General features: G+C 41.4%; 1 protein-coding gene across 1 annotated transcript in view; it reads left to right on the top strand.

Annotated features, from left to right (window-relative positions):
• The window catches only part of CFAP221 (cilia and flagella associated protein 221), a 112,020-nt gene extending 89,377 nt beyond the window's left edge, over positions 1–22,643 (top strand). The window contains exons 20-24 of the mRNA XM_037146232.2: positions 7,207–7,365; positions 8,691–8,782; positions 12,975–13,067; positions 15,288–15,383; positions 22,535–22,643. Of these exons, the coding sequence (XP_037002127.2) occupies positions 7,207–7,365; positions 8,691–8,782; positions 12,975–13,067; positions 15,288–15,383; positions 22,535–22,643 (549 nt within the window). The remainder of the gene's footprint in view (positions 1–7,206; positions 7,366–8,690; positions 8,783–12,974; positions 13,068–15,287; positions 15,384–22,534) is intronic.
• Positions 22,644–25,729: the final 3,086 nt, after the last annotated feature.

The following is a 25,729-nucleotide window of genomic DNA, read 5'->3' as shown; positions in this document are numbered from 1 at the left end:
AGGAATAAGGCAAGAATATTCATTCTTGCTGCTTCTGTTCAGGATTGTGATGATAGATGTGCAACGAGGCAAGAAAAAGAAATAAAAGACATCCAGATTTAAAAGGAAAGAGTAAAATTGTCTTTATTTACAAAAAAAAAATGATTGTCTACATAGAAAATACAACAGGGCCTGCCTCAAAATTTACTGAAATTAATAAGTGAATTTACCAAAATTACAGTATAAAAATCAATTATATTACTATCTACTATCAACAAACAATCCAAAGTTAAAATTTTAAAAAGGCATACCACTTAATAACATCAGACAATATGAAACATTTAAGGATAATCTGGACAAAAATATATAAGACTGTTAACCTGGAAATTAAGAAACATTGATGAGAGAAATCCAAGAATACTTGAATAAGTGGAAAAATATACAATGCTGGTGGATTCAGATCATTAATATTAAGATGTCAGTTCTCTCCAAACCAATCTAAAAATTCAACAAATCCCAATAAAAAACCTGCAGGCTTTTTCTCTTTTTTTCTTCCTCCCTTCCTTCCTTCCTTCCTTCCTTCCTTCCTTCCTTCCTTCCTTCCTTCCTTCCTTCCTCTCTTTCTTTCTTTCTTTTTTGGTAAAATTCAACAGCCTTATTATAAAATTTATATGGAATGCAAGTATATCCAAAACAACTTCAAAGAACAAAATTGAAGGATTTACACTACCTGACTTCAAAACATATTATAAAGCTACAGTAGGGTTGGAAGATGACGACAGAATAGGAGTGAGCAGATTCCACTCCCCCCTACACACAGGAGAAAAACCTGGCCAATCTATGGAGGAACAGAGCAAACAGCCAACAGTACCCCAGCTTATATGAAAATAAGAGACCAGAAATTGTAGTGGACACTGAAAAACCAGAAGATAAGGAGAGTGCTTCAGGATAATAAGGTCCCAGGGACCAGCACGGGGACATGGCTGTAGCCCCAAGCCTGGCGCCCTGCACCTGGCGCTGGGTCTACCACAGACACTTTGGGAGCCTCAGGCCTGCCACAGAGTTGTTGGGAGAGACCAAAGTCAACTGCTCCCTCCCTCCCCAGCCAAGCAGGGTTTGAGCAGCACCAGGAGACATCTTGTTGCTTGAAGTTGTAGAGAGGGGAATAAGGACAAAGGCAAACATACAAGGGCCATGATCACCTGTGGAGTCTGTGGTGGCCGGCTTGGGAGAGTTGAGAGCCCTGCAGTGATGTGCACTGACTCTGATAGTCACCAGTCTGGCTGGAGAATTGGGATGTACTGAGTGGCAGGCTTGAGTAGGAGGAATTTCTCAGAAAGTAAAACTGTTTTTACTTTATTGAGTAGCTAGTGATACTCAATATTGCTAGCTATCAGAGAGATGCAAATTAAAACCACAATGAGATACCACTTTACACCAGTCAGAATGGCTATCATAAACAAAGCAACAAACAAGTGCTGGAGAGGTTGCGGGGAAAAGGAGACCCTAGTTCACTGTTGGTGGAATTGCAGACTGGTACAACCACTATGGAAAACAGTATGGAATTTTCTCAGAAAACTGAAAATGGATCTGCCTTTTGACCCAGCAATTCCACTGCTAGGAGTATATCCTAAGAATCCTGAAACACCAATCCAAAAGAACCTATGCACCCCAATGTTCATAGCAACACAATTTACAATAACCAAGTGTTGGAAGCAACCCAGGTGCCCATCAGTAAATGAATGGATCCAAAAACTATGGTACATTTACACAATGGAATTCCATGCAGCAGAAAGAAAGAAGGAGTTGCTTTGCAACAGCATGAATGGAACTGGAAAGCATTATGCAGAGTGAAATAAGCCAGGCGGTGAAAGACAAATATCATATGATCTCACCTTTAACAGGACCCTAAATAACAAAACAAACAAGCAAGCAAAATATAACCAAAGACACTGAAATAGAGAACAGGCTGACAGGAACCAGAGGGGAGAGGGGAGGAAATTTCAGGGGAAAAGGGGAAGAAGGGTTTATAGGAACAAGTATAAAGAACACATGGACAACAACTAAGGGGGGTGGAAATGGGAGGGAGGTGGGGAGCACTGGGGCGGGGGGCTGGGATGGGAGTAAAAGACAGAAAACTGTACTTGAACAACAATTAAAATAAATTTTTAAAAAAGCTACAGTAATCAAGGAAGTATAGTATTAGCATGAAAATAGACAAACATCTTTGGAACAGAATAGAAAATCCAGAAATATATACACTCATACAATTGTGGTCAGATGCTTTTGACAAAGGTCCAAGACAATTCATTGGAGAAAAGGTAGTCTTTTTCAAGAAATGATGCTGGAGCATTTGGAGATTCGTTTAACAAAAAGAAAAACAAAAGGACTTTATTCTGTACTTCATATCATTAACAAAAGTTAATAGCTCATTGACCTACATATAAAACATAAAACTAGAAAACTTCTATACAACACACAGGAGAAAGTCTTTATGACCTTGGTTTATACAAAGATTTCTTAGACACATCAAAACCATAACCTATAAATGGGAAAAAAATCGATCAATTGGACTTTGTCCAAATTAAGAACTTCTGATTTTCTAAGGACACTTTTAAGAAAAAGAAAAGATCAAAGACTTAGAAAATATTTGGAAATCACATGTTTATTATTTTTAAGTGAGTGATTGTTTTTCAAATATGTGAAAACAGGTCAAATTACATACTTTTAATGTGTGCAGTTTATTGTATATCAATTTTACAACAATAGAGCTATAAAAGAAAGAATTTTAAAACCCTAGGAAAGAAAACAAAAATAAAAGGAAAGAAACACCAGTTACAACCAGTAAAGCATTATAGTGTAGTCTTGGAGTGACTTCTGTCATTAAGCCTGTAGAAGAGAAGGCAAAGGGTTCTGTCTGGGAGAGAGGTGTCAGGGAAAGGGAGACTCCTCCCACTGCCAGTGCAGTTGGGAGGTTGGAACACTCAAGATTTTATAAAGGTATATCATTCAAGCAAAAGAAAAGGCCATTATAAACTCCAGGCGGGGGATCAACGAAAACTCTATGTATTCCTTTTCTTAAAGATTGTATTTATTTACTTTTTTAGAGAGAAGGGAAGGGAGGGAGAAAGAGGAAACATCAGTGTGTGAGAGAAACACGGATCTGTTGGTCGCTTCTCGCACACCCCCAGCTGGGGACCTGGCCAGCAACCCAGGCAGGTGCCCTGATCTTTCAGCTCACAAGCCAACACTCAATCCACTGAGCCACACCATCCAGGCTCTGTGTATTCCAATTAGGAATCCCAACTTAAATATGGTGTGATTTTTAGGAGTTGATGGAAAATACAAACACAGAATCTATTTGGCCAAGACACTAGAATTTCTCTATCACAGGTCATAGCATTGAACCTTCACAAAAAAACTAGTCCAAGCCTCTAGCTGGCTTGGCAGAGAAATATATTTACACAGTTAATACAAAATAAATATTATTTACTAGTTTTCAGCTTTCAGAGATACCCTATGACCAAAGCATGAAGGTCTTGGGTGTTGTTCCAGAGTGTGAATGTAAACAATCTTAATAATCAAAAGTAAAATTGTGAAAGAGAGAAAGAAAGGTACAGGAGAGTATGGGGACAGTGATGTTTTTATTTCACAAGAGGGGGAGTTGAAATACTCAACTAAAGATGAGGAAACAAGAAATAGGGATGTAAGCATGTATCATTTCAAATGGCAAAGATAACCAGCAGCAGAACTAAAAATATCAATGTCATTTTCTAAATTTAAAAGAAAGAGTTTCGAAGGAGCATTTGTATATATGAGCAAATCCTTATCTTGCATGATAATGAGTCAGTAGATACTATACTGTCTGAGGTTGATTACCAAGAAATTGAAGAATAAGCATAATGTTTTGAGTTAGACTATTGGCCATCAGAGGCAAAAAAAAAAACAAAAACCCATAATGAAAAGAAACATCCTCTGGGATATGGGCCTGGGGCCAAGAAGGAGCTGAAGGAGACCCATTGCTTTTCCTCTCAAATCCTTCCAGCCTGGGTGAGTTATTGCCACCACTGTATACATGCATTACTTTGCAAAAAATTAAAATTAAAATGGGTGACCTCCCAGATTACTTATTCTGGTGGTGATGGCCACCCAAGGGGTCCTGAAGTATGACAGCTATTAAAGGCAGTGGTATTATCATTTTTAAAATATTTTACTTATTGTGCCCTGGCTGGTATAGCTCAGTGCATTGTGTTCGGGCTGCAAACCAAAAGGTCACTGGTTCAGTTCCCAGCCAGGACACATGTCTGGGCTGCGGGCCAGGTCTCCAGTGGGGCTGTGCAAGAGGCAACCACACATTGATGTTTCTCTCACTCTCTTTCTTCTTTTCCCCTCTCTCTAAAAATAAATAAAATCTTTTTAAAATTTTTTAAATAAAATTACTCATTGCATTTGACCTAAGGCAGAGAGCTGGCCAAACAGCAATTCCCCATGCCCTCGATGAACCAGTGTGGGAGACACTCCTAAAGGCCACACAGCTAATGTCCCCTCCCTGGTGCAATGCACCCACATCACCCCCCACCACCCATGCAGGATGTGGCCAGCCCTCTCTTTCATCACACTGCCTCCTGGTAAGCTGGGGTCTCTGTCACTGCTGCCCCAGTTCCCTTCCCAGGTGCTGTCCTGATTGACCTTTGGTCATCACAGAGGTGACTCTGGCAATGGGAGTCAGCAGTTTTCATATTGTTACATTCCAGTCGCTCCCCTTGCCTATGAGGTGGAGCTGGGGTCTTTTCCCCATTCTTCAGTCGTGCCTGCCACCCCCTCTTCCTGGCTGGGGGAGGCCAAGGTTCTCCTCGCCCTACTTCTGGACATCCCTGTAAATAGGTTCTGAGGACCTGGTTGGCCCAGGGTGACAGAGCTTGCTCGGCCTTCTGTCCTTTGATTCTCCTTCCATGTCTCTCTTGCACTCTGGGTTATTCAAGGTGGTGTACATTGGAATGGGAAATGTCTTCCACTTCTCCACTCACTACCCTCCTGTTCTCCTTCCTCTTCACCCACCTTTCTCTGTAGCCTCAGGCCTCTTCTGCTTTGACTTGCCAGGGCCCCTACCTTTCACTTTGCTCCCTCTCAACCCTCCAACCCTTATTCAGACAAGGGGGTCTTTCCTTGAGCTTCAGGGGGTGAAGCCCAGTGTTTCTGTTCTCTTCTGTCTCTGCCCTGATCCCATGCAGAGTTTTAGGGAACTGGAAGAGAACTTGCTACTGTGAAAAATATACGTGTGCTCTAACTCTTCCCTCACTGCTTTTGGAAGTGTGTTGCTTATTTCTGCATTCCTGTGGCCACTGCAGACTCCCTCAGTGGGTACCATGTCCTCTCTGTCCTCCCTCTTCTTTCATGTCCACGAGTTCATTCAAGAGCCCTCTCCCCATCTTTCTCCCTGGCTCTGGAAGCAATCAGCTGCTCTGCACCAACAGCTTAGTCTTGGTGTTCTTGACTGGAAACTTTAATGCTGGCCCCACACTAGGGCCCCCCACCCCTAGCTTCTATGCCTCCATGGTCCAGCTGTACCTTAAGTTGTGGGAGACATTTGTTTCTTGACAGTGAGATTGGGTTTCTATAAGCCATGTGGAGTTTTCTTGTTGTTGTTGTTTTTTCATTACTTTTAAAAATTATACAAGCAAACAGAACAAAATTTCAACCTTGTACTTCTTAAATACATGAAATTAAATAATTGTGAAGGTCAAAAGCTATGTTATTGTCTAGGACAAGAATAGAGTTTTTGTTGAATGAGTCCTGAAAGGAACATTAAAAGGCTCTCTATTCTCAAATTTTGATATAATTGCTCTGTGCCTCCATTAGTATTGCTGGAAAATGAATAAAAATAAAAAACAAACAGGATCTTCCTTAAAATCAGATACTATATCCAAATAGAGCCTTCCTGAATTAAAAACATCACCAAAACAATGTTAAATGTTGACATTTCCTCATTAACAAATGTCATCCTCTTCTTTGTCTTCTTTTTGAAGTAGTTTTTTAAAAGCTACTTTTGTCTTCCAAACCAGAAGCTTACTTGCTTTTTTAAAACCAGTTTGCTTATGTATAAATCCCCCTAACTCATCAAATGAAGAAACAAATACTTTAAGCCATTTTAACCTGTGATTTCAGCTGTACTTCTTTTCATGTGAGTTTAGTAAATCCCTGTGGGAGGTAACAACGCCCTTAAGACAGAAGAGTGGCATTTATGAATAACTGTGACATTTAAGATGCTGCTTCTTGTGGGAGCGACTTCCTCGCAAGTCCCCGAGTGCCACAGACGCGAATGAATATGATCGAAACATGATGGGTTCTGCTTGGGTAGGAGAACTGGGCAGTGGCCAGTTTCTCAGGGGAAAAAGGCCAGCTGCGGCCAGTTCCTCCAAGGAGAAAAAGGCCCTGAGCCCCCTGCTCCATAGCCTTTTATTGGGTTGCAATACACAGGAATACAGGGCAGCAAGGATCAAACAGTAGATAACATTTCAAAGAAATCTGAGGGCTTACTGTGAGTCCAAATCTGTCAGGAACAGAGTTTTAGGGTTTCCTGCCTGAACCTTTAACATATGAATGAAAACACTCATTGCAGAGCAGATTTCACAGGTTTATCAGCAAGTCTTTGGGATGCCAGGTTTTTCCCCTGGGACACTGCTCTAGCAAGGCACAGAACTGCACCCCTCCCCATCAGCTATTCAGGTTTAAGGGGATTAGAGCTAGGAAGCGCTTCTCCCGGAGAACTTGGGGACTCAGGCTTTGTCAAAGCTGGGAGGTGAGAGTCCATTGCTCTCTGTTGCAGCCCCCTGAGTCCTTCCATGAAGGCCTCCCAAGTGATGGAGTCTGGCTTAGGTTGCCCCCCCCCCTTGCTGTGAGGGGTCTTACCCGTCATTGACTTCCGACCAAGCTTTGGGGGCAGGGAAAGGAAACTGAGGCAGTCTTTGCTACCAGAGACAGGCTTTGTCTCCTGCTGCTCGCATTCCAAAGGTTGTCCCTCGCCCTTAGCCATAAGGGGTAGAGATACAATTCCTAAAACCAGGCAGAGCAATCTACAACAGCTACTCTTTCCCAGATCGCTGACACGGAGCCAGAGTGTGGGTGCTTGGGGCAGCCATGGAGAGCATTAGCTTATGCCTGTCCTCTGCCAGACTTCGAGACTAGCAAACAATGAGAATCTTTTTTTTCTCTCTCTCCCTTCTGCAGAATCCCAGCCCAGGATTATTTGCTGTGATGCACCCTTTGACCTATGCAGAAACCTTGATAGACTACCATCTGTGCTCTCACCCCAAGTACAAGTACACCAAGGAGTCCCACAGTGGGTCCAGCATTCCTCTCACCCAAAAACAGTTTCTCCATCACACGGTAATGCCATCACCCAGCTCACTGGCAGAGCTGACCCCGACTACAGGGGAGGGCAGAGAACAAGGATAGGGGGTCACAGCTGAAGCTGAGACAAAGAAGGTTTGCAGCCACAGCTGCAGGACAAGAATGGTAACAACGATGGCTGTGTACACTCTCGCACTCCAAGCACTGCAGCGGTGCAGGTGGGAGACTCAACACCACTCTCGTGCTGTCCACATCCACAGCTCGGGCTGCAAGTCTCCCTTTTACAACATTCTCACCCACGTTTTTCCTTGAAGATTACACCCCATATTCATTTTATTCCTATTTCAACCATGTAAAAAACAGTCACATGGCAGGCATAACCCCATGACCTCCTCTTTCTTTGTCCTCAAAAAGTATAGAAACATCAGAATGGACAAGGTGGTGGTACAGCAAGTGTACAGTAAGGAAGAGGCTCCAAAGAATTCCTTCTTCCCCTTGATAACCAACCTGACCAGAATATCCAGTGACATCTCTTGGGTGTTGCCCTCAGGACCTTCAAAGGCATAAATCCCTAATTCAAGTCATTATGTGTGCCCTACTACTGCCAGCCACACCTGAAGCTGCTCCTCCTGCTGTCCTCCCTTTTTGTTCTGTGATTTGTGCAATAGCCCACATGATCCCTGAGCCCTGACTCTCCCTCACTCCCATAACTAACCATACTGGATTCCACTGGTCTGCCTCAAATCATGCAAATCTCTCTCTACGTGGCCACCATTGTGCAGTCAGCCCTCTCTAGAAATATTCCTTTGATACACAGCCATCTGATCACATTGTTTTCCAGTTTGAAAACTCTCAGTGGTCCTGCTGCCTGTGGGAGCACCTCCAAGCTCATTAGCTTGGCCCACAGGCCCTTCATGATCAGCCTGCCTCACCAGACTCATTTCCTGCGATCCCTGGGACACTCCCTGCACTCAGCCCAGAGGTGGCTTCTGTCTCCTGCCTCTCCGTGCACATTGACTGTGGCTCCAGCACCTCATTCACGATAAACAAACAGATAGTAAGGCCAAAGATGCCCTCTCTCACCAGGGCTTGCTGCTTATGTGTCTAACACCTCAGGGGGAAGAAAAACGTTCTTTTGGCCCCACTTTAATTCTGTGTGGCATTGTTTAATGCCTTTTGCTGAAGCAGTTGTCTTCTAGCTTCATAAAAAATTCAGTCAAACTGCATGAAATTGTAAATTTTGGAGCTGAACTATTAAGAGTGAACAATAGTCAACCAAATGAAATGGCAGTCCTTCCTAGACTTCACCTCACTAAACTGTCCCTTTACATGTGGTGCCCCTGTGCCGGCTCTCATTCCAGGACATTATACCCGGAGTAATGCTCTGGAAGAGGTTCCAGTCCCTGGTGCTCTCGTCTCTGCCAGAGAGTGCTGCGTCAGAGATGACACAGAGGTAAGCAAGCACAGCTCGTTTGTCTCACAGCTGTGGCCCTGGAAAGTGAAATGCCAATCAGTGTGAGGTTGTGCCGTCTCTGCAGGAGGGAAGCTTGTTGGTCACGGAAATATGATGATGCACAGCTGATTTTCATATTTGGAGTTGGTCTAAAGATACACTTTAAAAATAATTAATGTCACAGGTAGTTAGTTGCCATATTTCAATAAAAGTGGACAACCGATCCATACAATTCAGCTGAAATATTCATGATCAGATTGTCACATTTTAAAGTTGCCAAGAAGAGCCTTCTACACCGTCCACGTCCAGTTGCAGAGGGTCCGCTTCTCTCTCATGCCACAACCTGCAAGCGACCACAGCGAGTCCTGTGGGTTTTACCACATAGAGGTGTAGCTCAGCTCTGCAGTTAGCCGATAGCTCAGCTCTAAAAACAGGATGGGTAGAAGAGAATATTGTCAGATTAAAGAAAGAAGAAAAGTAACCACCTTTTTTTCTAATTTGCTTATATAACACCTCTTTCAAAGTCATAAGATTTCAAACGAGGAGCCTGATGCCTTTCCTTTAAGACTCTGCCTGGTCAATAACCCACTTCTGAACCCTTGAATTTGCTTCTTTAGTTCATTGTCCTTATAAACACAGGTAAATAAGCTATCAGTGAGCAAATTTAACTAGTATCCCAAAATGATTATTATCACCTTATGTTCAAATCCTTGATTCAGAATGAGTCACTCTAAGGTGACAGGGCCCTGTCATGGCCCCAGGTGTGGTCAGGAAACCCGAGTTCTGCCACCAACCAGGATCAGCAGGTGACCTTTTCCCTTGTACACCCACCAGTGTGCCCTGGGTCCTCTGGGGAGAAAGTCAACTTCCCCTCCCTCAGCAGAATGCCACACTGCCTCCAGGAGCTGCATCACCTCAGCTACACTCCTGTGCCACCTCCGAGCACAGCCCTCTTGTCCAGAGATAAAGAGATCGGACTTGCTCAGGAGACCCTTCTCAGCCTTGACATTTTCATTTAACAGGAGGAGGAGAGCTTACCAATGTGCAGCGACCCCATGGGTACTACCCATGTCCCCGCACCTCCCCAGAAATTTGAAGAGACAGTTGAAATCCAGTTTATAACTCCAGAATGCTTCCTTTACCTCTTCCTTCTTTGCCGACTGAAAAACTTTTCCTGGATTAAGCAAAATACAGCCTTGTGTCCAGAGGCTTTTCCATCTGCCACCCCTTTTGGGTTATTTCCCTAGCACTTCTCTACTACTCTTCTTTGCCTGGAGATTAACATGAGACCAAACACAGGATTTGGGAGATGGTAGGAGATTGGGACATTTAACCAGAAATATTAGTTCCTTTTCTAGGAGTTTAGTCATACCTCATCCACTCTACTGCCATCTCAAAATAAGCTAAGCATCTTTCTTCTCCATTTTAGCATACCTCCTAAACCTGAAATCTCCAGAATTGGGGCAAAATAGTGGCACTGTAGAAAGAACGGTGCTTTGGCATCTGAGAGACCTGCCTCCATTACTTGCTAGCTGTGTCACCAGCTCGATGTCCTTGGGCGAGTTACTTACTACTGAAGCCCTTTGTGCAATAATTTCCCCACCTGTGAAACAGGAATGGGGGTGGCATCTTCAACCTGCTGAGAATTAAAGTAAAATGATGATGCTAAAGATCTAGCACCATCTTTAATATCTCTTCCTGCTCTTCTACCCTTGATACCCACCCACTAAAGCTTGCGATCTTTCTATTGCCACCAGATGGCGATAGTCTACCACCACCTTGACACACTGCCTCATACTGCTTTCTGGATGAGGACACCCAAACTGACCCATGTGATTGGTAAACATAGCTGGATATGTGGTACTTACTGTCAGGAGACAGCAGAAGTAAGAACGATGAGAGGTGGAGACTGCCCGCGTCCACCAGCTGTCCCCACGCACAGGTCTCCAGAATTAAGGGGGAAAATGCTCCCTGCTCCCCACCCCCCCCACCCCCCCACCCCCCGCACCGGCAAAGCAATGTCCTTGGAAAAATCTCCCAAGGATGTTCTTTCAAAAGACAGTCATAATGCAGTTACTTTGGGCTTGAATTAACCATGAATTAAACATGAATTCTACATGAATTAAAGAAAACTCCTTGACTGTGAGTTGTCACTTTTGGCCTCTGAGTCTGAGTGCTCTGTTGTTTCAAGATAAATCATAATTCTATAACATTATAAAGTCAAGAGAAGATTTTGTATTTTCTTATGATGGGTTTTCATGATGTAAGAAGATTCTAGATAATGCTTTTATTACTAAAAGGAGTTATAAAATAATAATGGCATTTCTTAAGTTCTACAAATTCATTAATGATACTTCAACTTTGCAATCATTTTGCTTGAATAAATTATCTATTACTTATGAGGTACTTCCCTGGTATCTTTTTCCTCTGAGAGTTAACTATTTGTTGTTAAACCATGCAATGTAGTTATGTAGTGTTTATTTATTTCAAGTCATTTTTATACTCATAATAATCAAAACTATTTACTTGGTTTCTCTACTCTTTCACAAATTTAGCAAGAACTTATGAGTCTCTAGGATTTTCATAAAATCTGAGAGTCAACAGCACCTGAGGAGTTACCTAACCTGGTAGTGCCTGCTTTGGGGGTTTATAGATGAGTGAAATGACCAAAAGAATTATGGGACTGATTTAGTACCACCAGAGTTTGCCGAGTAAGGCACTGAAACAAACAAGCAAGACAAAACACTCAACCACCATCTACTATTGCCACTATTTCAGTTTCGGAAGAAGATGTCCAAAAAGTAAGAGGCACATGGTCTCAGAATTTAAAATCGAATAACTTTGTCTCATGAAAAGCACTTGGTTGTCACCTTTCCACCTTCCCTGACCAGCGTGTTTCTGGAACGTAGTCCAGGCTTTCAGCTCCTGCATCCCTCTTCTAGGCAAGACCCTGCCTTGCCTGCGCCCTCTGAGGTTTCAGCAGGGTTGTCAGTTAGTACCTGCATTCTTTCCATAAAGTCAGTCAGTAGACTCCTCTCTGGGTGGTGGAACCAGGTTCCTTTTCATAAGGCATGATATTAAAGACCAAAATCTGGGCACTCTGTGTGCACACTGCCACTGGAGGGGGGTTGTTTCTTGGCTTCCTCAGCAGATGAGCCAGGGTTTGTATAGAGGGAAATATATATAACTATATATACACACACATATACATATACATGTACATACCAAAACACATGTATACATGTGTACATATACAGGTACACATAAAGACATACCTATACAGTACATATTTCAGAAATCATGAATTCACACCAATACTTATAATTCCAGTCCATATCCACAGATTGCTTGCTTCCCCATTCCATATTTGCATGTTCCTCCTTTCACTGTGAGAACACTGGCCCCTAAACCATTTACTCCATTTTATACTACATCTGAAATAGTTTCAGAATTACTGCACCAATATCCACTCTAATAAACAAGCATAATAGAGTTCAAATTTATTGGTACTTTTCCGCTACCCAATCTTATTCAAAACTAGAAATGTATAGTCAAGTAGTGTTTATAAATTACTTGGATTACTTTCCTACCCACCCTCCTTCCTTCCTTTCTTTTTTTCTTTCTCTTTGTTTTCCTCCTCTCTTCCTCTTTCATTCCCTCCATTGTGGTTATGGAATTCATGTGAAATATTGCTTTCAGTTTGCATCCAGTTTGAGTTTTTTGCTTTCCTTTCTCATTGATGTAATATTATTTCTTAATATGCAGAACACCAATGTGCTTTCCAGACTCAGAACTATGTGAAAGGCACTCAGAGATGTGTTGCTCCCTCCTTTCTCCCTCCCACCCTTGTGGTAACCAGCTTGGTCTTCTAACTTGTCTGTTCTGTTTCTCTTTATAATGCCAAGCGGAATATATGTATTTTTCTTACTTTCCCTTCTTTTTTATACAAAAATACTGTTTCTAAACCCTGGAAAATGCCTTATTTGTTAACATTCTCTTGGATTTCACTGGCACCTGTCACACCCCCTGCCTTTGCCTCTAGGGAGCTGTGAGTGGGTGCCAGGAATGAAGGGCGACACAATGGTCAAAGCATCAGCAGGGGTAAAATGAAAATGCCTTAAAAATTATACAGAGACCCCAGGACTGTTAATGTGATCATTTATCTTTGGTTGCTTGTGTGATTTTTCCACAGCTCTGATTCTCTCAATTCAGCTATGCTTCCTATAAATGTCCCTGCTATTCTTAACGCCTTACCAGAAGAAGACAGATTGGAAACAGTTGAACGGTACAACACTTACCTTTGGTCTCTAATGTCGTCTGTTCTCTAAAAATAAACTGGTTGCCCTGAGAGAGTTCCAAAGAGCACACAGTGCCTGAACTTGCAACTCACCGACAAAAGGCTAACAGCTAGTCATACTCTTAGTTAGATAAGATGCTAAATTCATGGTAGGGAATACATAGTCTCTGAGGTCTCAAATTTGCTGACTTTAGGTGCCCCAGAAACTCAAGGGAGGGCAGAGCAGAGGTGGTGCTCTGGCAGTGGGTATGGAAGGCTTCAGTGATCACATGGACTTGGGCCAGTCCTTGAACAACGGGTAGGACTTGGAGAGGCATAAAGAGATATAGGCCCCAAACCAAGGCATTGAAATTTCATTTTACTGATAAGCATCCAACACCAGTGAAAATATGTCCTTAAATCTCCTGTTACTGTGCCCACTTAAATATTTTTTACATGTAAATAATCAGTTAGTGAAATCCTACATATATCCAGTTTAAGTGGGACATATATCCAGTTCTTCTAAGGCCTGCCCACATGCAGTGATACTTGGCAATACTCTGAGCATTTAAAGCAGGAACCTAAATCTGAACAGGAAGGTTGAAGTGTCTTCTGTTCAGACCACTGCACAGGTGCATCCCTGACAAGGCTGCAGCCAGGGCTGGGTGGTACACATTTGCTTGAGGTTTGGAGGAAGTAGTCTTGTCTGGCAGGACCACTGGGGAGCCACTCAGCAAACTGAAAGATAGTTAACCCCTCCTTCATTCACCACTGATATGAAGACTGTTGTGACCTAGTGGCCTCATCTTTGAAATGAGAATAGTCATGCACACTTCATAGGTGTTGTTAGGGTTAAAGAAGAGGACAATGCTGATGATAAGGATGGTAACTATAGTAACTGACATAAGCTGAGCACTCAGTGTGGATCAGGCACAGTGCTTTGCAAGCAGTCTCATCTAATCCCCACCATGAAGTCTTGTTATCATCCCCACCTTAGAGGTAAGTAAACTATCAGTGGGAAGATTGTGTTTGCAAAGCCACCAGCATAGTGATTCACATATAACGGCAGCTTAGTAACTGTTAGCTCTCAATATTATGGGACTGGGACAACTTTAGCAGGTACTTACTCTCCTTAACGGAAATTTGCTGGGCCTACCTCTATTATGGATCACTGCTGAATAGGGCTCCTGTTAGTAATTCCAAACTTTGAGGCCTTTGTTGCTCTTGTGCATCTTGGAAGCATTTCTCTTTAACCAAGAGTGGCGGAGAAGGCTCTATCAAAAATCCATTCTTCTCTTCTTCTAAAGTAATAGAGTTGTTGAAACTAGGGGCTATATTTCCAGCCTCCCTTCCAGTTAAGTTATCCATTTGACTAAGCTCTTGCCAAAGGAATGTGAGCAGACATGAGATATTCTACTTCTGAGGCCAGGACCCTTAAAGGAGTGAGAATATCTCCTTTACACTCTTTCTCCCTCCTCTGCTCCAGCTGATATGTGCAATGACCCAACTATAACCATCAATCTGCAAAACTCTAGCCCAGAGCTCAGCAACTATGGCCCACAGCCAAATCTGGCCTGCCTCCCACTTTTGCAAATAGTCTTCTTATAACCACACCCATTTGTTTATGTATTTTCTGATTCCTTTCACATTACAACAGCAGAGTTGAGTTCAAGAGGCCATATGACCTGCAAACCCCTAACAGAAAAAGCTATCCCAGTCCAGGAGATAGCAGACCACAGATAAAAGTAACCTCAATCCCTTTAATTTTTTCTCTCTCCTATTGATTGTTTAGAAACATATCGTTTAATTTTTCAAACTGTTGTGGACTTTTTTAGTTACCTTCTTTGCAGTTGATTTCTATTCAACCTCCATTGTGGCCAGAGAATGTACTCTCAAAATCATTCAGGCTTCCTTTATAGTCCAGGATATGGTCGATATTGATAAATGCTCCATGTGCACTTGAAAAGAATATGAATTCTGTAACCCAGTTTTAAACTTGCTTCCTATTCTCTGGTTATAAGTAATTACTTCTACTGTCATTTGTTGGTGGAAAGCAATTTATCAGCCTTATGCTTCTCTTAACATGGATGCAGCACAAGTTCCTTGTTGAAACTACTTATTGGAAATAATGCTGAAGGCCACAGAATTGCATGACTCTTAAATGGGCATAATATTTCTCTATTTTTGGAAGGAAAGGCTGTTCCAACTATACATCTTATCCTTTTTCAGTGAGCTCTGTGAACAGAATATAGAAGTTATGTTGACTCCAGAAATGATTGAAATGGAATTCCCCATGCTGGACCACAAGGACACCAAAAAGGAGAAGTACGTGTGTGCATCTATGCCTAGTAAGAAGTAACCTTGGGTAATATTCGACGTGAAGCACATAACTACCACATTCTTGGAATATAAACATCTCAGGTTTTGAGAGAGAGAGTTTTCTTATGCTTTTGATATTTACATGTATATTTTATTTTAGGCAGAACTGCATTCCCTTAAATGTTGACAAGTAAGCCTTTAAAAACTGAATCCAATTTGTCCAGTTGCTTATTGTTTAATTTCAGAGATGTGTTTGTTTCTTATTGATAGTTGAATGTGTCTCATTCATTACAAGGAACCCAGGCACTGGAGCCAAATGAGACCTATGGCTGAATCCCAACTCCACCAATTATTACATGTTAGATCTCCCAGGCAGGTTACTTATCTTCAGTGACTGGACCTCAGTTTCATGCAAAAAATAAATCTCTTTCACAGGTGGTTGTGAGGATTAAATGAAACACAAATGTGAAGACAACTAGCTAGTTGCTTGATGTGAAATAGATGCTCAGCAAATGTTAATTTACCCCTTTGCCTCTACACTAGGGGCCAAATAGTTAAGCAAATATCATCACCATCCTTAAAGAAACTGCTTTTGATGAATACTTTTATAACAAAAATAACCACATATAATTCATATGGTTTATAAATTTGAAATTCCAGATATACATTTAAAATTTCTTTTTATTTAAAAAATGCTTTTTATTATTAAAAATCAAAAATACAGAAAAATATACAGAATAAAATAAAAGCAATAATCTTACAACCCAGCAGCAGTAAATTGTACATTTTGATGTATGGTCTGCCAAATATTTATTTAAGTAAATGAATGTGCATATATATGTACATACAAAAGGTCTGTCCAGAAGCTGTCCAGCCATGTACTATGAAAAATAGTACTGAAAGAAGTACTAAAAAAATTTACTGAAGAAGATACAAGATACAAGGAACATTGTACATAGGACAATGAAGCCTCAATCCCCTTCAAAGTAGGCACCTTGGGACCTTACATCGTTCTCACAATTGCCATCAGCTTCCCCATTGTACTTTCCAGGATCTCACTGATGGTCTGAAATCTCTTCCCTTTCAAAGATGATTTCAGTTTTGGGAAAAGCCAGAAGTCTCAGGGCACCAAGTCTGGGTTGCAGGGGAACTGAGTTACCTGGGTGTTTTGATATTTTGTCAGAAAACTTTGCACAAGACATGATTCATGAGTGGGTACACTGTCATCATGAAGCTGCCAATCACCAGTTGCCCACAGCTGTGGCCTTCTGAATTATCTGAATAGTTTCCGTAGAGGAATACTCAAGCTTAATGCAAAATTTGATGCAGATTTGCTGGTCTACTTGCTCGGTAATTTTGAATGTGATGGCCACACAGTACACGTGCTTGTTTAACAGTATCTACTGCCCCCACTGAGTAGTACGGTGAAGTTGTCATCGTTCACACATGCACATTCCAGTCCACTCTCCTTGGCTGCCAGGTTACATGAATGTCATGCAAACCATTCTCATTATATTAACAATGGCTGGACTTTTTCCAGACAAACCTCATATACAGGGGTCTGGCACAAATATTGCCCCCCTTTTTTGAGCTGGTAATCTATACCAAATCTTTTATTATATAATAATAAGTGTGTAATTCTGTAACATAAGAATACCATACTCAAGCATACCATATGGCATTTTAAGTGAAGTGTTCAAATTGCTCTCCATCTCATGTAAGACATTCATGTACCCTACCAACTACACTATATGGCATTACTTCTGCTGAACCCTGTGTATTTTAACAAAATTCAATCATCTTGTTCATATTATTTTGTCTTCTTCACTTTTAGCTTGCAATATATCATAAACACATGTTTGTAAATACAGATATACATCCTTATATTTAACTGGTAGACGTACCATAATTTAGTTAACTAACCCTCTTCTCTATGATCATGTAAATTCTTTTCAATGTTTTGCTGTTACCAGTAGTGCTTCAGTAAACACCCTTGTGCCATAATTTCTGGCAAACTTATCAGACTGTTTCCTTAGAATAAATTTCTAGAAATGTAAATGCTAGATCAATGTGCATTATAATTTTAACATATGTTGTAAATGCCATGCAGACAGCGCATCAATGTACCTTCAATGAGCAGGAGTCAGGACTGCCCACATTGAAAGACCATTTTGTTCGCCAGTATGTCAGGTTTTAAAATGCCCACCTTATTGTTTTAACTTTTTTGTTTTCAAGTAATATTAAAATCTTCCTATGCTTATCAACTATTTTTCTTCTTTAAAAGGGGCCTGTTTTGCCTGTTGTATAGGAAATCTTCACATTTTCCCATAACTTACAAATAAGTTATAGGAAATATAAGTTATACAAATAAACTTTTAGTTATTTGTAAGAGTCCTTATATATTAAGGATAATTACCCTTTCTTTTATTTGTTGCAAATTTCTTGGTTTGTGTTCTTTGTTTGGGTGTTTGGTGGGGGGCTGCCTTCTTTGAAATGAATGCCACGTGTCTTAGAGTAGTCTGGGGTCCCTTTGGTGCATCTGTGGTCACTTCAGAGACCTACAGCAACCAGCGCTGCTCAGAAAAGAGCTTGGCAGTGTCTGGTAAAAGAAAATTTAGAAAACAAAAATTGTAAATAGAATTTCAGTGAGCATCCGTTTTGATCAGTTAATTAACAATAAAATATCATGTTATACAACATAGCACACAAAACCTCTTACATCTCAACAAAGAAATGCCCTCTGCGCATTGCATTTTGTTTCAGGTTCAAACAGTTGACTAGGAATTTTAAATAAAAACTTCTTTTTTCCATTTCAGAAATTACTCCTGACATAGAGTGGCTTGTCCCGTGAGTGAGGTGTTATCCAATACCTCTCAGCTCACTTGCTCTTTTACATAATACTGAATGCCACTGGATCACCATTCAGTGAAATGGAAGTTACTACTTTATATGTTATTACTTTATATATTCACCCAAAGTGGTAATACTTTTTTCTTTTTTAAATGTATTTCAGCTACTTCACCAAACAAAATAAATCGCAATAAACTCTAAACATTTTTTGCACACCAAATAAGTTTCCAATTTTTCCAAAATATACATACATTTCACACATTTGCAGTAAAAATAACCATGCATTTTAAATTCACATATTTTTCAGCTTAAAATATTTTATGTACATTTTTCTTGTGTCAATATCATCAACATAATTACCATTTTTTTCACTGACTAGTATTTCAACAGGTTGAAATCCCATAGACAATTTTTGAAAGCTGTTTTGGTTTAGAAATTCTCTTCAGCTGTTATCAAGTATTATCAGATGCTCATTTTGTCTTCTCTGTCCTTACTTTTTCCTTTCCTCATCTCCTCAGCCTCAGCCATAAGTGGACAGACTCCTCACTGTCAGGCATGCACATAACTAGAGCTTGGGTGGGCAGGGACAGAACAAAAGGAACTCACAGGTGTTTAATTTCCCCTGAAGACTGCTGTCTATTTGGTTTCTGGCAAATAATATTTTTATGGGTGCAAAGAACCATCTGCTCCCCCTTGATGGCTGAGATTAACCTGAAAGATTCTTTGCTACGTTGGTGGTGATCTCAGCTCTCTCAGGACCCACTAACAGAATCATACAAAACATCCAAGCAACTGTGAGACTAACTACAGTTGCTGACACATTCAATTCTCCTTTGGTTTTCACAATATCAGTCGATTATTAATATCTTATTTATTGTTTTTAGATTTTATTTGTTTATCTTTAGAGGGGAAGGGAAGGAGAGAGGGAGAGAAATATCAATGTGTGGTTGCCTCTCCTGTGTCCTCTGCTGGGAACTGGCCTGCAACCCAGTCATGTGCCCTGATGGGGAATTGAACCGAGATCCTTAGGTTCGCAGGCCCGCACTCAATCCACTGAGCTACACCAGACAGGGCTCATTAATATCTTTAAAGGGAGAAATGACCTGTATATTTATAGTTTATTCTATAAATTGGTGCAAATTTATTTTTTGCCATTTAATCATTTTTATTTAATTACAGTTGACATACACTATTATATAAGTTTCAGGTATATACCCCAGTGATTACACATTATATAAATTATTAAGTGATCATCCCAGTAAGTCTTGTGCCCATCTGATACCATACATAGTTATCAGAACATTGTTGACTGTATTCCCTGTGCTGTACATTACATCCCCATGACTACTCTGTAAATAGCAGTGTGTACTCCTTAATCTCTTCACCTTTTTCACCCAGCCCCCTCCCATCTGGAAACTGTCAAAATGTTCTCTGTATCTATGAGTCTATTTCTATTCTGTTGTTCATTTTTGTTTTTCATATTCAATTGTTAATAGATATATTTAATGCTATTGTTCATATTTTATAGGTATTAGGAGACATCTTAATTCTCCATTTTCAGATATTTCTGCTTTTTCAGAACACCAGGCATTTGCAGAACTTTACATTTCATCCTGTTTAGAAAACATTTCAGAATCACTTGATTTTTAAAAAATGTTTTTTTATCTCCACCCAAGGACATTTTTTTTCAGTGCTTTGAAAGAAAGAGAGAAACATCAATGTGGGAGAGAATCATTGATTGGTTGCCTTTTTGTATGCACCCCAACTGGTTCTGAAACCCACAACCTGGGCATGTGCCCTGACCAGGAACTGAACTTGTGACCTTTCAGTCCGCAGGACAATGCTCCAACCAGCTGAGCCACACAGGCCAGGGCCAGAATCATTTGATTTTATAATGTGTTCCTCTATCTAGCCAGATCATATGGCTGAGCTCACAATCTTTAGGTATCTGTCCTTTGAACCAAATGCATTCATCATTTCCTCCCACATATTAAGAAAGTTCTGACTTCCACCAAGATGGAGGTTTAGCTGGATGTGCCTGCCTCCTCACACAACCAAGTTTAGGGACAACTAAATATTAGCATCACAAAACACAACCAGAACACGGAAAACTGAACTTTTCGGAAGTCCGCTAACAACAAATTCTTCAGCCTGACCGGTAAGGGGCGAAACCGGCGTCGGGTGAGGACTTACAAAGGAGGGCTCGGTCGGACCGGGCGCAGAATCCAGACGCGCGAATCCAGTCGCGCGGGTTCCAAACCCAGGATTGGACCTAGTGAGCCACAGAGCAGCCCACCGGGGGAGCGACACAGTGGGGAGGCGGTGGCAGCGAGTTGACTGTGGTTGCCTGGTTGCGCGCGAGTGAGGGAGTGTGAGCGATTGGACCGGCGGCGATAGACGGCGGCCGCAGCGGCGATAGCGGGCGCCGCCATTTCCCCGCTCTGACCACGCCCCCACATACAGCGTCACAACCCAGCGACCTGGGACTCCAAGGCGCCGCTTGTCCCACTTAAAGGGCCAGAACAGACCAAAAATGTCGCAGGCAGAACTCAAAGCCCCAGAGATAAATCTAAATGACGAAGAAATAGCAAAACTCTCAGACGCACAGTTTAAAACACTGGTCATCACCTTCCTCACAGATCTGGTGGATTACAGCCACAAATTAGAGAAACATATGGAGGCTAAATTAAGGGAAATGAATGGAATTCCACAGGAATCCCATAGAGATGAAAAGGAAACTGGGACTCAAATCAATGCAGTGGACCAGAAGAAAGCAAATAATGGACAAACAGAAAAGAGTCAAGGAGCAAGAATTCAAAGAAATGAGGAGAGTCTTAGGAACCTCCAGGACATCTTTAAACGCTCCAATATCCGAATTATAGGGGTACCAGAAGGGGGGAAAGACACAACCACCAGTGGAAAAACTATTTGAACAAATAATAAAAGAAAATTTCCCCAATCTGGCAAAGGAAATAGACTTCCAAGAAATCCAAGAAGCCCAGAGAGTACCAAAAAAGTTGGACTCAAGAAGAAACACACCAAGGCATATCATAATTACATTAGCCAAAATTAAAATGAAGGAAAGAATCCTGGAAGCAGCAAGAGCTAAGGGGACAGTCACCTACAAAGGAGTCCCCATCAGGCTGTCAGCAGATTTCTCAAAAGAGACCTTACAGGCAAGAAGGGGCTGGAAAGAAATATTCCAAGTCATGAAATCTAAAGATCTACAACCAAGATTGCTCTACCCAGCAAAACTTTCATTTAGAACGGAAGGACAGATAAGGTGCTTCTCAGATAAGACCAAATTCAAGGAGTTCATCATCACCAAGCCCTTATTATATGAAATGTTAAAGGGACTTATCTAAGAAAAAGAAGTTAAAGAAACATGAACAGTGAAAGGACAACAAACTCACAGTTATTAACAACCACACCTAAAACGAAAGCAAACTAGAAGGACAGCTAGAGCAGGAGTGGAAACATAGAAATGAAGATCTCATGGAGGGTTAGCAACAGGGGAGTGGGAGGAGGAGATGGGGGGAGAAGGTACAGAAAACAGGTAGCATAGACAGTAGATAGAAAATAGATGGGGGGGGCGAGAATAGTTTGGGAAATATAGAACCTAAAGGACTTGAGACACATGGACATAAACTAAAGGGGGGTAATGGTGGGGGTTGGGGGGGCAGGGTGAGGGGAATGGAGGGGGGGAATAGAACAACTGTAACAGCATAATCAATTCAAAAAAATAAATAAATTTAATAAAAAAAAAAAAAAAGAAAGTTCTACCCAGCAACCCCTTGCCACACCCAGCAAAGGTCTGGGCTTCACTCAGCCACTACTCATCCAGGTGCTCAACCCTCTCTCTTGATTCTCACCCTTCTGGGGCCTTCATCAGAGTCAGAGATATTGTATGTCTACTTTATTGACAACTATGAAGAATCAACTACAGCCAACTGAGCATTTAGAAGATATGCTAGGATGTCTATAAATTTCTTATTTCCCCTTCATAATAGTAGTGGGATATGAGAATTACTGCCATCTCTACATCTGGAAAGGGAAACTGAAAGTTTAGGTAACTTAGCCATGCTAAGAAACTGGCACAGCTCAGATTAGAAGCCAGTTTTGAATTGCTTAGCCAAGTGTTTCTGCCGGTAACTAAATTACCACTAATGTGTGTGCATATATATGTATTATAATATATTTTTTATATATATAAACAACTCTTAAAACCTTCACTGAGGGCATTGGTGGGTGACTCGAGTATTTTATGAAGTGCCCTGATGTATCCTTGTCTGGTTTTTGATATTTAGAGAGGTAAGAGACCAAGCACAACCAATGGAAAAGGCAGGAGAAAAGGTACAGGAGGAGATGAAGACTCTGCGGACCAAAGCTCTCAACCCATACCTGATCCTAGAATAAAAATCAGTAGGTCAGTTCCTCTTATTTGTTTTCTGTAGGTCACTGTGATCCTTAGTGTCCATTTATGTTCTAGCCATTTTGGAAATTAAAGTTTCTAGAGAAAAAAATTGAAATGTAGATGATGTATATATTTTTGTTATAATTTTTCTTTTTTAAAATAAAATGTCACTAGTAAGATGGCAATGTTTAAAGCTTCTTGGTTTGAGATTTCATGCTGGCACAAAGACTCCCCTGAGCCCAGTGTGAACCTCTCTGATGAAAAGCTAAGAGCCAGGTGTTGAGAGTCTTTTGGAGGCAGGTGCCCAAGGGCCAGAAGAAGCAAGGGTTTGGGGAGGGGGTACCGTCCTACCTCTGCATGGAACCAGCCCCTCTGCCCCTGAGCATCTCCGACTTTGGCTTTGGCAGCTATTCCCGGAGAGATCAGCCTTGGTGAGGACACTGGCTCCCCAAGTAGTATGTAATGGCAGACACTAGTGAGGGGGGATTGGAAATGGGTGGGACATTGTGGGTTTGAAGCCAGTTTCGGAGCAAACTGGTTTCAGAGAAACTGGAAAAACATGGATCTGGGAACTCTCAGAAGCACCTGGAACAGATTGTGGCCAAGAGGTTAGGAGTCCCTTTAAACATGTCAGTAGCAGACCTTTGATTCTGTTTGTTAGCATGGCTTCATTCACTTGCATGAGCTACTGAGGCTGATGGCATTTGGGCTACACTGTAACAACCCATAATTATCCATATATATTTGGATGTATTCCCTCCATTATTTTTAGGCATACATTTGAATTGCTGATATCAGACTACATATACAATTTTGAAAGAGCTCTTCATGAACTTATTGATTCTGACATTTTTCTGGGATTTGTTTTTCCATCACAAAACGAAAACCAAGACCAACACACTCCCAGCCCATGCGCAAAATAGAAGCTTTTATCACTCAGTTATATACCAAGTCCCTATGGGAAATGCCCTAGGAAGGCAGAGGGAGGTGTCAGCAATGGTAGGCGGAGCCCAGTTGTGACTCCTCAAAAGTAGGTTTGCCAGATATAACAGTGCCCAGTTAAAATTGAATTTCAGTTACAACAAATAATGATTTAGTTTAAGTATGTCCCAATAGCAAATATACTATTTGGGACATATTAAACTAAAAAAGTAATTCATTGTTTATCTGAAACTCATGTTTAACTGAATCTGGCAACCCTACTCAACACCCAAAGGTTTTTTGAGAGATAATGTACCAATGGATGTTGAATGAATGAGGTAGAGTCAGTATCTGACATGGGAGCTATGGGTGAGGCATAAAGCAGGCTTTCCAACCATTTAGAACAGTTAGTTTTCCTTGGGACCTAACATGTGCCAGGCCTTCTGCTGGCCCATAAAGGGACTGCTCCTTCAGTCCTCACACGCTCCCCAGAAAGAGGCCATATTATTTATTTCCTTTCCCCAGTAGAGAAACCCAAGTGTCCCAGAAGCCAGGTGATTCCCTAGGCTGGTGAAGACTCAGAAAGCTTGTGTGACTTTCAGGCCTGGGCAGAATCAGGAGGGATTTTTTAGGCACCCAGTATTTAGAGCCAGTCAGCTGTGTTGAGCAAGAAGGGCATTTGGAGATAGGGGCACTACCTGCCACTGCCTGAACACGCCAGTCTTCCCTGAATAGTAACCCATAGCAGACCCTGTGTGTTCCCTTTGCTGCCTCCTCATCATCATCCTATTTCTATTTTTTTTAGTTAGAAATTTGTCCCATGTTATCAGCTCACGGCAGCAATTTTCAACCTTTTTCATCTTATGGCACACACAAAGTACTAAAATTTTGTGGCACAAGAAAAAATATACTTTTTGCTGATCTGACACCAAAAAAAGATACAATTTTGATTCACACACACCAGATGACAATTGTGTTGGCTATTGTCATTTTTTTATTTGACAGTCTGAGGGAAAAGAGGTCAGTGCCCCTGACTAAATAGTCAGGCGTTACATGTTTTAAAAAATCTTGTGGCACACCAGTATTGAAAATACACTTTCACAGCACACTGGTTGAAAATTTCTTGCTTAAGGGATAAAATGAGGTCACTTTACTTTCACTGCTCAAAGTTCAAAATTTATCTCCCATCTCACCTATAACAAAGAATAGCATACTTGCCTTCCAGGGGCTAAGTTGCTTCCCAGGATAAGCCCAAGCACCCCGGGGGGCCACACGCTGCCCAAGAGGCAGGTCTGGATGATCACTAAGGAGCCCTGGGCTTTGGCTGCCCCAGCATGGGGTGTCTTTGCAGTCTGTGGGGACAAGGGCTCAAGCCACCACTGCTAGTCAGCTGCCACTCCGTGCCAATGCAGGCCTGGGGGATGGCACATGTGCACATGTGCACGCATGCAGATTGCTGGAAAAATTTCCCAGGGTCAAGAGACCAGAGGAAGAAGCTGATACCTCTATCATCCCTTTAAGAGTTTATGAAGGACCCCAATAAATTGAATTTAGAAGTTTTTTTTAAAAAGAAAGAAAGGTAACATGTAGGGGGGGAAGCACAAAACAAAAGAGTATGGTTCAGTAAATGTTCACAGTGTGAGCGTACCTATATAACCAAAAATAAACTTTATGAAGGGATCTTACATGCACGGCTCATTTCAGGTAGCCCCAGATTCCATGGATACCCTCTGCACCTCCTGGCAGGCACTGAAGTGTTATTATATTATGCAAATATCCTATTTTCCTCAACTTCAGTACCCATCAGTGGACCTTGTTTACAACAGTTATTACCATGGTGTTTGCTTAATAATGATTTTCATGACCTACCCTTCTCCCTCCCTCCCTCATTCATTCATTCATTCCATCAAAATGATAAAATGGATATTTATTGTATTATATGGATTATAATTCAATACCATCATTCTCTGTTTTGTTGTTTAAATTGTTCCAATTTTGGCCACTAGGAGCTCCTTTAGGTTGACCCTGTCCTTTAAACATACCCCCGTCCTTTTAAAAACACTTTCTTATTTTCTGGCATTACAAGATATTCTGCATTTATCTTCTATTTTCTCTGTCTCAGCCCCAGAGTCAACTATTTCTCTAAGGAGCCCTATTCCTTTTATTG

This window comes from Artibeus jamaicensis, unplaced genomic scaffold, assembly GCF_021234435.1.
Source record: "Artibeus jamaicensis isolate MK-2021 breed Jamaican fruit bat unplaced genomic scaffold, CSHL_Jam_final contig_463, whole genome shotgun sequence".
Taxonomy (NCBI): Eukaryota; Metazoa; Chordata; class Mammalia; order Chiroptera; family Phyllostomidae; genus Artibeus; species Artibeus jamaicensis.
The sequence above is the reverse complement of the archived record's forward strand: the minus strand, read 5'-3'. Positions and strand labels throughout refer to the sequence as shown.